This window comes from Mustela erminea, chromosome 5 (genome assembly GCF_009829155.1).
Source record: "Mustela erminea isolate mMusErm1 chromosome 5, mMusErm1.Pri, whole genome shotgun sequence".
NCBI lineage: Eukaryota > Metazoa > Chordata > Mammalia > Carnivora > Mustelidae > Mustela > Mustela erminea.
The window spans coordinates 141,800,730-141,816,205 of record NC_045618.1 but is presented as its reverse complement, the minus strand read 5'-3'; the positions used below and the strand labels follow the sequence as shown (position 1 = coordinate 141,816,205).

The following is a 15,476-nucleotide window of genomic DNA, read 5'->3' as shown; positions in this document are numbered from 1 at the left end:
CCGTATCTAAGTTCCGTTAGCATGTTCGGTTGCTCCCGAATTCCCTCTCGCCCCGGGGGGCGGGACCGACAGGATGGACCCCTTGACTGGCTCCTCCTCCGGCCCGCGGCGACCGCAGACCCGCGGGGAGGGGCCTGGAGAGACTGGCGACACTTTCCTCTTCGGAGAGCTCTATTTTCTCCTGATTGGCTGACGGGCGCCCCCGTGCGTCGGCTCCGCGAGCCAATGGGCGGCGGCGGCGGCGGCCCGGGGGCGGAGCCCGGGGGCGGGCGGAGCCGGGTTGGGCCGCGGCGGCGGGGCCGTCTCAGGCCGCCGTCCCGCCCCTCCCGTCCGGCCGCCGCCGCCGCCTGGGGCTTGGTTGAGGCGGACGGTGGGTCCGGGCCCGAGTGTGGCGCCGCCGCCGCTGCGCGAAGGGGGCAACCGGGCAGGTGAGTGCGGGCGGCGGCCCCTCGGCGCGCGCGGCCCGCGGGCAGACTCGCGCGGGGAGGCGGCCCCTCGCCCCGGCCCGCGCCCCTCGGCCAGGGTCTTGCGCGCGCCCCGCCGGCCGCCCGGCCCGAGGTGCGAGGTGCGGGGGGCGGTGTGCGCTCCGGGGGCCGGGCGGGAGGGCTGGGTGCGGGGGCCCGGCGGGTCGGCGGCGCCGCTCGGCCTCTGGTTCCCGGCTCTGCCGGCGCGGGGGGCGCCCGGCCCGGAGGCGGAGGCAGGTGCAGGGAGCGGCGGCCGCTGGACGGCCGCCGGGTGGGGCCGGGCCGCTCTGGCTGGCGCTGGGCGGCGGGGCGGCGGGGCGGCGGGGCGGCCGGGCTGTGCGTGCGGCCGGCCCGCCTCGCGCTCCCTTCCTGCCTCCCTCCCTCCCCTCGCCGCGGTCGCCCGCGGGAAGGCTGTGGCTTCCGTGCTCAGCTCCCCAGACCTCAGGTGCGCGCCGGGGCGCCGGGGACCAGTCCCTGCTTCTCTCCCTCACTTCCCAGTTATAAAAACAGGCGTTGAAAATGGGTCATCTTTCTTCCCACGCGCCCTGGCCGTGGTCCACACGCTCGGCGCCCTGCTAGGGAGAAGAATTCGGGGCTTTGGAGTTTGTCATTCTGGCCGTCAACTCTTCCTCCTCGCGGCTCCGGCGCTGCAACTCTGCCTTTGCCCGGCTTGTCCTCGGGGGACGCGAGCCGCAGGGCAGCCGGGCCACTCGCTGCGCGGCCTCGCCCCCGCCGCGCGCCGACACGTGTGGGATCGCTTGCAGGGTGTTGCTTTGCTTTTCCAAAGGAAGGAGGGGGTGTTTCGAAAGCAAACGTACGTGCGAAGTGTGTTGACAGATACTTGTGCGTTGTAAAACCCTCCGAAGAGTTAAACGTTGAGCGATGAACCTGCTCGTCGCTTGATTGCGGTGCACGATTACACAGCTGTGTGCGTGTGTCACCCCGTGTAGACGTGGACACCGAAAAGTGAGTTTTACCTTTTCCTCTCCTATTTCTCTTCTCAGTGGCCCCACTGGTATTTCAAAATTGGAATAACCAGTAATAATCTTGGGGAGGTTTTTCTTGTTATTTTAGGTGAATGCATTTAACTCAAGAATATAGCAAAATAAAAGCAGCTTTCCCCTGTTAGAATTTGCAGGACTTTTGCTTGAACCATGATGTATTATGTCTATACGGGCTACCGTGTATGCAGTCCCGCCTTACCAAATTAGTCCCAGGGACTGCTGTGATTGATATTCTGGTCAAGTTCCAACAATTTAAGGAGGAGGTTTTTCGCTGGCGGGAGAAAGTAGTTTGCAAAGCCAAGTTCTCAAACAGCTACAGAACCTCTTCATTGGAATTCCAAACAACCTCAGTTTTTAGCCTTCTGCTACCCCTTCCTGTCTGCCCTCCTTTCTCTCCGTGGAATTGGAAGTTAATGTCTGAAGTGCAGCTCTAGCCCAAGAGGGTAAAAGGGTTGCTGCTTCTCATCTCTTCCGTTTGCTGACATCTCTTGGTGCTTTTGCTCCTGGTGGGAGAATGATGTTGGCTTTGAAGACTGAAACATTTATGCTGTGGAAATGAAAGTTTCTGTTCAGTTCTGTCAATGAGTGCAGTAAGATCGTCAATAAGAAAGTAACATTTACTGAACTTCTCTTCCATGTGGTGAACATTAGGCCATGTTTTAAGTAGGTAAATCTTTGCTTTAGAAGCTCCTGGAAAGTGAGGGAAGTGTAAAGGTTGTACTCAGACATCTTCCCGTTCTAAAGTTCAACCACTGGAAAACTTGTGGTTATGAGCACTCGCAACGGCCTCCTAAAAACTTGATGCTTTCCTATCTAGAAGAGCGTGACAGATGACCGCTAGAAGAAAGCGTCAGCATCAGCACAACAGAGGCCTGCTGGTACTGGAAATGTTTAGCGGACAATGACTGAATTCAGTAAAACCAGGTATGCAGTTTGTACCATGTGGAATTTTAGCAGAAATAGTAAAAATCTTACTAGCAGAGGGCTATTCTGGATTCTTTTTACTAGATGTCCATTTACTTTGAGGTTTTCCAGTTTCTTAAAATGTTTGAATTACATGGTCTCCTTTTTTTCTTATCTTTAATCTGAAGTAGCTTTTAGAAATGTAACTAATCATAGTGTATCTTTTTTTGTGTGTGTAGTTTGAGGACTGTCTTCGACTGGGAGGTTTTTTCTTTAGAAACTGGTTTTCTTGTCTCTGGCCGCTGTGCGTGGTGCTTCTGTAGGGACGAAGAGTTTCAAGTGTGTCTCCTCTCCTTGTACCTAAGTCCTGGGAATACAGCCATGATTTTGTTCCCCTATTAGAGGAGCAGAAGTCATTTATTACTATGGCATTAAACATTTTTAACGAGACAGCGAATATATCTTTGTTCTTACGTCACCCTGGAAGTTGCTTGTGGCCATTTATTTTTGCAGTTAGCTAACACTGTATTTGGGCCAGTTATTTTACCATTGAAGAGTGTTTTGATTTGCTCTGCAACCTTTTTCTCTTGCTACAGTCGTGGATGCGTTTATCTTGGACATCAGTTCCTTCTGAGTTCTCTTTAACCAGTTAAGAGTAATGAACTAAGGGTTCCTTGCTTTCACATGTTTCTAGGTTTCATTCTTGTTGTGGTCATAGGTGTACCTTACTTGGCAAAAGTGTCTTCTGTACATTGGCATGCCTGACATCTTGTATTCCTATTCCTAAAATTGGGGATGTTAAATGTTTTGATGTGGAAATAGAATTAATTTGCTTCGTGTTTATTAAGGTAAAAATGATTTTTTCACCAAATATTAATACATATATAATCTTTCTACTATAATGGAATTGAGCTTTTTTTTTTTTTTTTTTTTAGTCACTTACTAGTATTATGTAAAGAAAGCTTAGTTAGCGGAACTGGCAAGATTAGAAGTCCTACTTTTGTTGTTAAATTTATCCAGTAACTCAAGCCAGAGATTAGCTGTCTCAACTCTATTTCCATTTGGGGGTTTCCTCTAGGTTTTAGAAATAAACAGCTTTAAAACAAGAGGTATAAACACAAGTATTGACAATTTGCTACTAAAGTATATTTGAATGGAAGAAAAGTAATTTCAAATGATTATAAATTCAAATACCAAAGTTAAGACCTTGAAATTCTTTCTTATTTTAGTACTTTCTAAGTAGAAGTTAATTAATAATCAGGATAAGTCCAAGTGGAAGACAAGTCCAACCCTGAAGTTAAGATTTTGAAAGGCATCTGAGTGATAACTGATTACCAAGCCAAGTAAGACCCTAACCTGTTACTTGTCTAGCTTCAGTGATGGGGATGTGGAGGGTGGGCAGGGAAAAGGGACAAAGGGGAACAACTGTTCTCATTCTTTTTCAGAAGGGACTAAGGAGTTGTCCAGAGAATGTAATCAGGTGTCCACACAGAACTCTTAATAAATACGCATTGTTTTAGGTTTATTACCGATCTACGATCCTGACTTTCACTTTTCACTTTTTTTTTTTTTTTTTAAGATTTTTACTTATTTGTTTGACAGTGAGAGACACAGTGAGAGAGGGAACACAAGCAAGGGGAGGGGGAGGGGAAGAGGGAGAGGGAGAAGCAGACTTCTCTCCAAGCAGGGAGCCTGATGTGGGGCTCGATCCCAGGACCCTGGGATCATGATCTGAGCCGAAGGCAGAGACTTTAACCCACTGAGCCACTCAGGCGCCCCCACTTTTCACTTTTTTAAGGATATATTTTGTTAGACCATAGCAAGGTCTAAAAAAACTGTATGACAAAGTGATTTAAAGGTTTCAGTCTCAGAAAATAGGCTTGACTCTTCAATATCAATGCTTTTCCAGTGAGTACAGTTAAAAGAAAGTAAGGATTAGTGTTGCAAAATAATCATTAAAGTTTCTTCTGCCATACTTACTAATGATTAACAAAGTTTTCCATTTATGGATTGTAATGACTTAGCATTGCTACATGTCATAGTCACCTAAGAGGTTACTAAGAGGTTACTGCAGTTTCTTTCTTTCTTTCTTTTTTTTTTTTTTATACTTTATTTATTTATTTGACAGAGATCACAAGTAGGCAGAGAGAGAGGAGGAAGCAGGTTCCCCCACTGAGCAGAGAGCCCGATGTGGGGCTAGATCCCAGAACCTTGGGCTCATGACCTGAGCTGAAGGCAGAGGCTTGAACCCACTGAGCCCCCCAGGTGCCCCTGCTGTGGTTTCTTGATCGATGACAAGAGTGGAGCGTTGCAGATCTCAACGTGGGCTATGTGGTCTCGGGCAGAAGTTTATTTGGAAGTTTTGCTCATAGTTTCACATTTAAGCTGAGGCCACTCCTGTTTATTTGGGCAAGGCCAGCAAGATGGCTCTATACTTTTCAAAGGCCAAGGGGATAAAACCTTTGTGAAGCATGTTTTACAGCTGTAAAGGGAATACTGTTATGTTGAACTTCAGAGCCTTCACAAGTGGGTTGATTTTGAGCTGAATCCATGAAACACTATTGAGTATCAGTAAAGTTTGCCATCAAGATGTGCTGGTGAGGCTCTTTCACCAACTGAGTCTTCATTTTGCGTAGAATTTATTAACTTCTCTAAACTTCAGCTTGCTCATCTGCAAAGTGGGTATGACAGCTATCTGTTGTGTAGAACGCTTACCTTGGGTCCCGTTGTAGTAAGTGCCTGACTGATGCAGTTATGGTGAAGAAGATCAAGTTGGGTCCTGCCGTAGGACTCTGTGTGGCAGGGACAATGGCTTCAGTAGCCTGGAAACAAGCAACATAATAGCATGAAAAATTGCATTTGGGTTCAGACACTGGTTTGATATAGCATGTCTGTCTTGCTGAAGATAGCTTAGGTGACAAAGGTCTTAGCTGATTACCGTCTTACCCTAAAGGCTGTAGGACCGTGCATGTGTCACTCATCTGTGCATTTCAGATCAGATGCTTGAGAAGTGTGCACTGAAATGACGCACTCCTTTGTTTACCTGACTCGTGGGAAAGCTAGGGCAGTCTCCGAGTATTATCCCCTTGATAATATCCCTTATTATCCCTTACCCCTTCGAGTCAGATCCCCTTGGTTTGAGCTCCGGGAGGCAATTCCCGTGAGCTGTGTCCCTCTCAGAGTTCATCCGAAGGGTTTTGTTGCCTTGGGAAAAAGCTATTCACCACAGAGGTTTTGTCCACTTTTGAGAAAGGATACGCTAGGCCTGGAGAAGAGAAGACTTTGTTGGGGGGACAGAGCTGTCTTCTGAAGTTTGAAGTTGTTTTGAGAGGCGGAATTGGGAGGTGTCAGGATGACGAACCTTCCGACCGTGTGCCGGAGCAGCTCACCATGTGGAGGTGCACCAGCGGCAGCTCGCAGTCAGCGGTGCCACGTGTGGGGGCGCAGGGGGCGCTGCCAGGACCGCTCAGCAGCAGCAGGCCTCCGGGGGTGCACTTCTTGCCCGTGACATTGCTCCTCCCTGCCTCTCCCAGGGGCTTTCAGACTGGAGTTGGCTAGTGGAGAGCAGGGCGCTCTGACACCTGTCATTGCTTCCTGCCTTAGGTGTTGTTATTTTAAACATGTGCGAGCTGGAGGGTTAACACAGCTTACCCCGAAAGTCTCTTCCGAACCTGGTATTCCACAGTACTAGAATCTCGAATCCTTATGGGAGGAATGTGGGTGGTTTGAAGGTAATTTCTTGACAGATTTCAGCTGTTTCTTCCCTTAACATTTTTCTTTTTTATTTTTCGAAGAGATAATAGGAAATGATTATTCATGATAGCAAATGATTCTTTGCTTTATGAGAGGTTTTCTTTTTTCAACTTCCTTTAAATAGGAGCCTCATTTTAAGTGTATTTACAATTTAATTGAACAGCAGTTTAAACTGAAACTATTATGTATTGAAAAGTCAATCAGAAATGGCTTAAGCGCTTCTAAAATTACCATGTAAATTAGTGGAAAATTAGCAAAAAACCCTATAGAAAGCAAGAAACATCTGTATTTTGTTAAGTCTCAAACTTGTACGTATCTATCTATCCTTATTCGTCTATCTACCTATTTATATGACAGCCCAAATTGTTCTGCATAGAGACGGAACTGTTACTTACGGGCGACTTACAGCTTTATTCATCCCTACTTAAGTCGCTACTGACTTGAAATTAATTCCACCTTCTTGCCTGCCTGCTTGCCCTGACTTCTTGGTACTTTCGAGCACCTCCTGCGATAGGGACCGGGATGCAGGACGCTAGGTGTCTGCTTAAAGTGGTGAAGCCGGTACGGCTTGAGTCCACTATTAGGCTCTGCTGCCGTGTAGAGAGTACATGTTTCTCCTGCGTTCTAGTTCCAGTTAACATGGCCGCAGGAGCACAGGTCTGTGGGTGCCTTGTCAGTTTCTGTAGGACAGAAAACACTGCAAAAATACTTTTCAGTTTAAGAGTGCTTTCGTTTTCCTAAGCCATCATCCTGTAATTGGTATATTTAATTCAGAGTGTAGTGATCTTATTCTAATGGCCTGCCAGATATTTTAGTGAGATTCTTTTCTTCCTGCACAAAATTAGGCAGGCTCTCATACTCCCTTCAAGTACTTTTACAGCTGGGTGCCTGAGGTAGGAGGAGGAAGCCATCGGACAGTTCTCTGCTTTAGTTAATCCAACTGTAAAGTAGGGTAGTTTCAGGATACATTGAAAAACAGATACTGGGTTAGAGCTAAAATTTTTTGGTTAAATTGCCAAATAAGTGTAATCAAAAATGTTTATTCTATTTGTATCTAGTTGAAAGCAACTTAAGAAAAATACTAATTTTTATACTTCGCATTTAGAATTAAAAAAAACACAAAAACTACCCAGCTGAATCATATCTCCCTGTGTTCAGTGTATGTGAGCTAGACTTTCTAACGATGGGTAAAGTAGCTCCCTCTCTCTCTGCCCCTCACCCATTAGCCCAGTTTCCTGAATGTGCTTTATCTTATTCCTCTGACTTTTTATTCCACTGTACAGATTATACAAAGAATCACTTGCTTGGTCAGAAGTGGCTATTGATTATAGATGCCAGTTTGTATTAGCCAGTAATTTAAATAATTGAATATTCTACAGTTGTACTTATTTTATGGTTTCTAATGTATTTAATCTACTAAAGGGAGAGATTGTTGGTGGGCTTCCTATATAGTTTATAGTGTCTTCAGGAGCCACATATTGAGGATTCTATAGATTTTTAAAATATCTTGATGATGAAGAAATGTAGATCTGTGTGAAACTCCTGGCTTCCTGTTTATTTTCATAGATTCCCTTCCTTTGAACTACAACTGTAGAGTCCGTGTGTCTAGCAGTCCTATATTGCTTTTTGCTTAGTTTCTTTTGTCTTCTGTATTGATTAAGTTCTTTTTTTACTGTATAGTTTGGTTTGCTCCAGGTAATTCCATAAAGATTTATAAATGGTACCTAATTTCAGTCTAAACTTTGGGGAGAAAACCTTTCAATTAGTGTTGTACCTTCTGGGTAATATCTGGAATTTAACTTGAGTGTGTGTGTGTCTGTGTATACATGTATGTACACATACTTGATTTAGACATCTTTATGCTTACATAAATATTTGAAATAAATATTCAAGGTAAATATTTGCTCTCCATAGGAACTTGATGAATTTCTAATAGGAAATTTTTTTTCTAGTGGGGGTATAAAGGATGCTCAGGCTACTGGTTTGTTCATTAGTTGAAACTTGGAATCTAGCCCCAGATCAGCTAAAATCACAATGAAAATTATTCATTGTATGTAACACGTTTTTGAATCATAAATGAAAAGGGCAGGTAGTTACTTCTAATCCATAATGTGGAGGAAATGTTCATTAGCTAAAAAAGGTAGAAGGCGGTTGACTTTAGGACACCACTCAGACTGGATTCTGACACCTTTTCAAACTGCGTCTTAAAGTTTAGTCATTCTTCTTTAACTGTACTTTTCCCCTTGCCCCTCTCGGTTCAGCTCCTTCTCTTTGGTCTTTGAGGAATTACCCGTGCTGTGAGTCTCGGTTCCCCACCTCATCATCCTTGAAGCCTGCAGGCCTGGCCTGCCTTCATTTTGTGTTCTCCAGCGGCTGGCGTAGACCTAGGCACACAGATGCAGGAGGGCTTGGGTGAGGGAGAGCAGGCTCTGTATTTAGAGCCTGCCTGGGTGCTGGGAATGATACAGCGTTTCAGGTTTGAAGCTGTGGATGGTGGTTTGGTGGTTGTGGACTCTTAGCCAAGTCACAGCCATGTTGAAGCCCCCCAGCATGTCTGCGAGCAGTGCTGGCCTCTGCCAGCTGTGGCCGCGAATGTATCTGGCCACATGGAGCACCCTGGTCACGAAGGCCCACAGAGTTTCAAGCTGTGTTTGGGCCATAACTCTTTTTTTTTTTTTTTTTTTTAATTTAAATCCTATTGGAAGTGGACTGGTTCCTGCTTTGTTGCTTTCTAAGAGACCAAAGACACTTAAAAAATTTGGGTTTGTGTTTATCAGAAATTTTCTGTTATGAGAATATCTGAAAACTTCTAATGATAAACTGTGGGACTTCCAAACGAAACTATCTTTTCATTTTAAGGGTAAATTCTATATATTTCATGTATACATAAAAATTTACATTGTTACTTTTAAGAGTCCTCTTAGTTCTTTAGCAGAAGTAGGTAAATATTTAGGAAATGTTGCATTTTGACTACTGTTTTATTCTCAGATAGAAGGACATAGGGAAGTGGTTCTTTGACACAAAATGTTACTGCTGTGATGGGAGGTCAACCTCATCCACAAGTAGTAACACTGATATATCCAAATACGATATGCTGAGATTCTATATCATTCAACGAGTATTTGACCTTCATCTGTGTCCATGGCACTATGCTAGACGCTGTAGGTAATTTAGAGATGGAACCCTTGGTTTTCTTCCTGCCATGAGACAGCGGGCAAAATAGGCACATCAGTAATGTAGATGGCGGTGGACAAGCCCCTAGAGGCTGCGGAGCTGGGCTCCTGCAGTGCAGGGAGGGTGACCATAGGCATGGTGGGGTTTTGGCGGAGACTTGGACACATGGTGTTCACCCTGCGGGAAAGGCATGCAGTCCTCAGTGATGGAGGAAAGAGTGAGGGTCAGGGAATGACCGCCAGGCCAGGGGCTGAGGGAGGGCAGTGTGTAGGGGAGCTGGTCGACTGTGACAGATGTTGGCGTGGGGCAGATGGTGGTAGCGATGGTCTGTGGGATGAAAGGAAGTAAGTATGTATATTTCCAGGTATACTTTAGTTAGTGGTATCTTGCAGAAACTAGAATTGGTGCCAAACCATATCTAATCTAGAGGTAAATGCGTGTCACAGACATGGATGATGGCTGAGCAAGTTCAGAAGATTGGCTGCTGGGCTGTAGAGCTGGGCACAGAGAGCCCCTCCCTTTGGAATCCTATGTTCACTCCAACTAAAGGCTGGGTGATAAGCCCGTGACTCCTTCTGATTCAGTGCACAGGGGCCCGAGCATGGTGGGGACTCCCAGGCAGAGCAAGTTCAGGGCAGCTGGGGAGCTTTCTGGGAGGGGGTCAGTGCAAACCCGGTTTCTGGAAGGACAGATTGAGACCTGGCCTGGACCTAAGATTCTGTACCCTCGGGAAGTACATTCACTAGGGACAAGGACAGACAACTGCCTCACCTTAATTAAGGTGAAGGGAGTTAACGTCTATATGTAAGTTTTTTATTGCCTTTCCCAAGCAAGCCGCTTTCTCTCCAGTAGGGTCTGTATCCCCGTGGGAGGGAAACAGTCCAAAGAGAATTGCAAAAGACTGAATCTCAAGGTAAGCCAAGAATTTAGCATCGGCTAATCACCTTGAACTTGGCTTGTTCTTACTGACTTTCATGGGTTCCGTCTATGAAATGAATAGAGGAGCCTAGAATTTCCTCAAGGACATTGGGGATGTTTTGGCTGCGTCTTTAAGTTTGTAAAACTTTTTGTCAGGAGGAGACAGAGGGGGTGGTGGAGGATAACTTCTTTCCAGTAAATGGGGGGAGCGAGCAGATCCGGGAGTATGCCGTGTAAAGGGGTGATGGGTAGGGGCACCCGGATGACTCAGTGGGTTAAGTCTCTGCCTTCGACTCAGGTCATGATCTCAGGGTCCTGGGATCAAGCCCCGCATCAGGCTCTCTGCTCAGCAGGGAGCCTGCTTCCCCCTCTCTCTCTGCCTGCCTCTCTGCCTACTTGTGATCTCTGTCTGTCAAATAAATAAATTTTTAAAAAAATAGGGGGTGATGGGTTGAGTGAAGGCAGGCGGGTAAAATGGGGTGGGGCGTGAAGGACCTCGAGGGCTGTGCTGGGGAGGTGGGACCACCCTGTGAGCTGTGCAGAGACCTTGTGTTGAGCAAAAGAAGCCTGCGTGTTCATGATGGGAAGTTCAGGAGCAGACCAAACTAAGTGATGGCACTCGGGTCAGCACAACGGAGCCTTGCTGTGGATGGCTGTGCCTGGGAAGGAGCCTGGGAGGCTCCGTGAGGGCTGGCGCCTTACTGAAGGTGCTGCCCCAGCACTTAGCCGGCAGCGCGTGTTCTACCTCCACGTATAAAGGCTGACTGCCCGTGTGGTGGGGAAGGAGAGTGAGGCGGGAAAATGAAGCGGAAGGACGGAAGGAGCCGGACGGTTTTAACTGGGCGTGGCCGTTTCTGTGAACGGAGCACCCCCCAAGCCCCCTCTCCCGCCTTTGAAGGTTATGCTCCATGTACTTGCTCTCCCTGGGGCTACTTGACGGTTGTGTTTGGAAATTTGGCCTGCGTTGTATCTCTGTGCCTATTACTCATTTCTAAAAGCCAGCAGTTTTCTGGCTTGAGGAAAAGAAATTTTGAGAACAGTTGAATTTTAAGCATTCAACACTATAGAGTATTGCTCTGCTGCCAAAGGATTCTGTTGTGTGTCCAAACCACTGTGACCAGATCTTTAATGGTCTCTCACCTGCGATGGGTCTTAGACATGAGCTAGAAGCTTGGGTAGGAGCTTCGGCAATCCAGATTCTGACCTAAGAGCTGCCCAAAGGAGGGGATGCTTTTCCCCGGGAGCTCATGAGCCCTGTGCTGAGAGCCTGCTGTGTGCTGGGTTCTGGGCTGGCAGTTGGGGAAACAAATAGAAATAGGACAGGGTGCCTCAAGGAGCCTTTTATCCAGGAGGAAAGCCAGTGTGTGAGCAAGTCTTGCAGTGCAGTGAGATCCAGTGGTAGTAGTGGTGGTACAGAGCGGGGAATAGTACAGCTAGGAGGACCAGGAAGAGGTGAAACCCAGGCTGGGCTTTTAGAGAAAGCTGGTTACTGAACAAGTGACTCAAGTATTGCTGGTAAGGGGTGGGGTGGGGGAGATAGAGGGACAGGGCGAGGAGGCAGGAGAGGGCGCTTGTCTGAGGGACTAGGTGCCGTTGTTTGTGGTGGAGCCTGAAGGGCTGGCGCAGATGTGGGTGGGAGTGATGGGCTTGGCCACAGAGACCTGTAAGAGGCTAGTGTTACAGTGTAAGCTAGAGATGAATTCAGGAGGCAGGCAGGAGCAGGTGCCGGGCAGTTGGCTACATCCAGGGGGGTGGGCCCTTGGCAGGGTGTTGTTGAGTGTCACATCCAAAGAACTTTCAGCCTCTCTGCCCCCTGCAGTGTGCTGTGCTTTTGCTCTGCATTTAAACAGAGACAGTGGGGCGGTGGCGAGGCTTTAGTCACGCAGATCTGAGTTCCAGTTCTAGCTTCATTTCTTACCTGATGTGTGTGTGACATTGGACAAAGCTGAAGGACTTTGCCTTTCTGAGAACGCCATCTAGAAGATGAGGATGTGATCTGGGGCACCTGGGTGGTTTAGTCACTTCAGCATCCGACTCTTGGTTTGACTCAAGTCATGATCTCAGGGTGGGTGGTGGGACCAACGCTACATCAGGCTCTGCACGTAGGGTGGAGTCTGCTTGGGGATTCTCTCCCTCTGCCTCTCCCTCTCTGTGTCTCATATAAATAAATCTTAAAAAAGATGAGGCTATGATCTACTGATAGAGGCCTGAGAAGATCCAATGAGATGTATCTTAGCCCAGCATGCGGCAGATTGTAAGCACTGCATGCATATAGGGTCGTGGGTGCTGCTTTCATTAATGACCGTTATCTCTGGACAGGTGTCTACGTGCTGGGAGTGACAGCAGCCCGGGAATCCCTGCACAAAGACGGGGGGAAGGTAGGGGACTGCGGGCAGAGGGAAGAAGCCTGTTTGCTAGTGGGTCCCCACACTGTGGGGGCCAGTGTAGGCTGATGGCTGTCTCGGGCTCACTTTCCCCAGGCCTGCTAGGGGAAGGCGAGGGTCCGGGAGTCTTCATCAAAGTGATGTTTTCACATTGTTTGGAGCCTGATATGCAAAAGTCTTGCAGGCAGGGCTGAAGGGCGAGGCCAAAGCCATCACTGGCGGTGGCTGCTTTCTGTGGTTCTTCCTGCAGAGCTGTATTTGGACGTCTGATTAAAGGCCTTTCGAAGGGGGATCTGGGGCGGGTAACATAGAGGAAGGGGATTAAAAGGCACAAGCCTCCAGTTATAAAATAAGTCACAGAGGTGTAATGTACAGCATAGGGAACATAGTTAATACTATTGTAACAACTTGGCGTGGTGACAGTTGGTGGGTAGATTCGTGGTGATGACTTTGCAGTGCATGCAAATGTGGAGTCACTATGTCACACCTGAAGGTAATCTGATGTTGTATGAAGAGATGCTTACGCTCTTCCAAAGAAAGAAAAAAAGAAAGAAAGAAAGAAAAAGAATAGAATTAAAAGAAAAAAAATCACCACACTAAGAAAAGTCTTTCTCTCTAGACTTCTGGATAGTTTTAGTTATTTAGGGGTCAGGCTCCGCAGGTTTCCGCAGAGAGCCTGAGATCGGAGAAGAGCAGCGGTGCCCCAGTCAGCCCTGCCTGCGCTCTGGGGAGCCATGTGCTCCTTGGAGGGGCTAGTCCTTCAGTTCCGAAAAAGCTGCTTACGCTCTTCCTCCTTCTGCCCCCCACCTCCGTTTGTTTGTTTATTTATTTTCTGCTTTTGATCCCAAAGCAACTAATTCTGTGGGGCAGACGTAGGTATTCTTCCCTGTTGCCTTTGATTTCAGGATGACGTGCACTGTGTATCGCTCACTGTTTTAGAAGGCTTATTAGATACATAAAGTTACATGTTCTGTTCCACACCTTAGAGATGGAAGAAACCTACCCCGGCCCTTTGAGGCAGGCGGCTTTCTCTAACGTCAGCACGGGGGCCAGCACAGGGGCCGTGTTTGCATGCCTATGGTGCCCATACAGTGGGACAGTCTGTCTTTCGAAGCTTTTATCCCATCCTTCATCTCCACACTCTAAGAGTCATTTCCTTTTGCAAAAATAAATGGGTCAGAGTGTGCTTTCTGGTTCCCCTTTGAGGTCACGTGTGACTTGTAGGGCTCCACGGAGAGGCCTCGCGGTGTTGGTTATTAATGAGCGTGTGGACTGCTGCAGTAGCTTCTTGGCTGAGTACCGTCTGTCTTGCTGGGCTCTCAGCCTGGGGCGCTTCTCTCTGGAGGAGGACCCCTCGGGCCAGACTCCTCAGGCAGCACCCGTAGCCCTCCTTTAGGGGGCGGACTCGTAGGGCAAGCTTAGCCCCCACTGCTCCCCGGGGGCCTCTTGTCCTTGAGGCAGGCACGGTTCCTCCTGGGGCTCCGTCCAGCCTCCCCCATTCCTGACCTTACCTGGGGATCGCCCTCCCCTTTCTTCCCACATCCCAATCCCTTACTTGCCCCTGGTGGGAGGTGCTGGAAGACCTTGCTCCAGTGTAGGATCTGCTATCACCTTCCCGTGCTTCCCAGGGCCTCGTGCCCTGAGTTTCCCAGCGAGGCCGCCCTGCAGAGGTGTGGTGGCTCTCGGGAGCGGCTCGGAGCTCCCCATGTCTGCAGCGTTTGTCCCCAGGCCTAGTCCACCGCTTGTGGTACAGCCGCTCTTCACGGGAGATGACTCTTCCAAAGAATCTAGTCTTCTGAAGATTCTATCTCCTCCTGGGGGTAGGAGATGGAGGTTTTGGCGTTCATATGGCAGTTTGTGGCACATGTGTGTATACAAAACCTGTATCATTTCGTGTCATGGGAAACACATTTTAGTATACACAATAGAATCTGTGTAAGCTGACCAAGTTCCAGAGTAAAATTTGCCTGTACTGCAGTTTGTGTGGGTGAAAAGGAATGAACTTTTCTTCCAGAGACTACAAATTGATTTTTTTTTTTTTTCATTTGAGAGTCTCCAAATACTAATATTTAGTACACATTTCTTTTTCTGGAAGGAAACTGCAGACTGTGGCACACACGAGGTAAGATATTAGCCTCTCGAGGCTAAGACACTGCTGTGCCACATTTTATTTGATTTGATTCTTTGGAGATGTAACGCTTTTTGTCTTTCCTCTCTCTTCTCTACAGTCAGAAAATGGGTAAGAAGAGTCGAGTGAAAACGCAAAAATCAGGCACTGGTGCTACAGCAAGTGTGTCGCCGAAGGAAACCTTGAACCTGACTAGTGAGCTGTTGCAGAGTAAGTTCTGCCCAGGGCTTCCTGTCTTCCTGAGGGGCAGTGTGGCTTCACGCCTTCATGCCTTCACTTCCTTGGGCTGCGAGGGACAGTCTTTGGCGCAGTGAGGAAGTGAAACAGGCTTGGGTTCAAATCCCAGCTTGCTGGCCATGCGACCTGGGCAAGCGTCAGAACTTCTCTGACCCTCGGTCTCCTCCTTCTGTAAAGCCGGGGATATTGGTAGTGTGTAGCGATTAATGAGGGTTGGATGAAACACCGAACCACCCAGAACATGGGCTTCTGGGGGCTCCAGCGACCTACTTGACTACCGCGGACAAATCACGCAACCCCTCTGAGTCTTTGTGTTTACAGCAGAAAACCATCTCGGGAGGGGAGGGCCGTGCGAGCTGGGGCACATCAAGGTGCTCCGTGGCTATCAGGCCCCAGGTGCAGACCTTTGGAGCTCTGCCCCCTTGTTCGAATGTCTCCCCTTTAGTTTCAGTGATTCGGTAATAGTTTTCCAGTTTCTTGGTTCAAGGAAACTAAGTATCTATTAAGTGCT

General features: G+C 48.0%; 1 protein-coding gene across 8 annotated transcripts in view; it reads left to right on the top strand.

The window, feature by feature from the left end:
* Positions 1–268: 268 nt before the first annotated feature.
* Positions 269–15,476, top strand: part of SETD3 (SET domain containing 3, actin histidine methyltransferase) — a 79,782-nt gene continuing 64,574 nt past the window's right edge. For 3 of the 8 annotated variants that reach the window (XR_004286193.1, XM_032345230.1, XM_032345226.1), the window contains exons 1-4: positions 345–428; positions 1,291–1,430; positions 2,286–2,392; positions 14,829–14,938. Coding sequence is in view for 6 of the 8 variants with exons in the window: in XM_032345230.1 (XP_032201121.1) it covers positions 2,370–2,392; positions 14,829–14,938 (133 nt within the window). In the remaining 2 variants the exon portion in view is untranslated. Of the gene's footprint in view, positions 429–1,290; positions 1,431–2,285; positions 2,393–12,535; positions 12,595–14,828; positions 14,939–15,476 lie in introns of all 8 variants that reach the window. The other 5 variants (XM_032345227.1, XM_032345228.1, XM_032345229.1 and 2 more) reach the window with 5 other exon arrangements.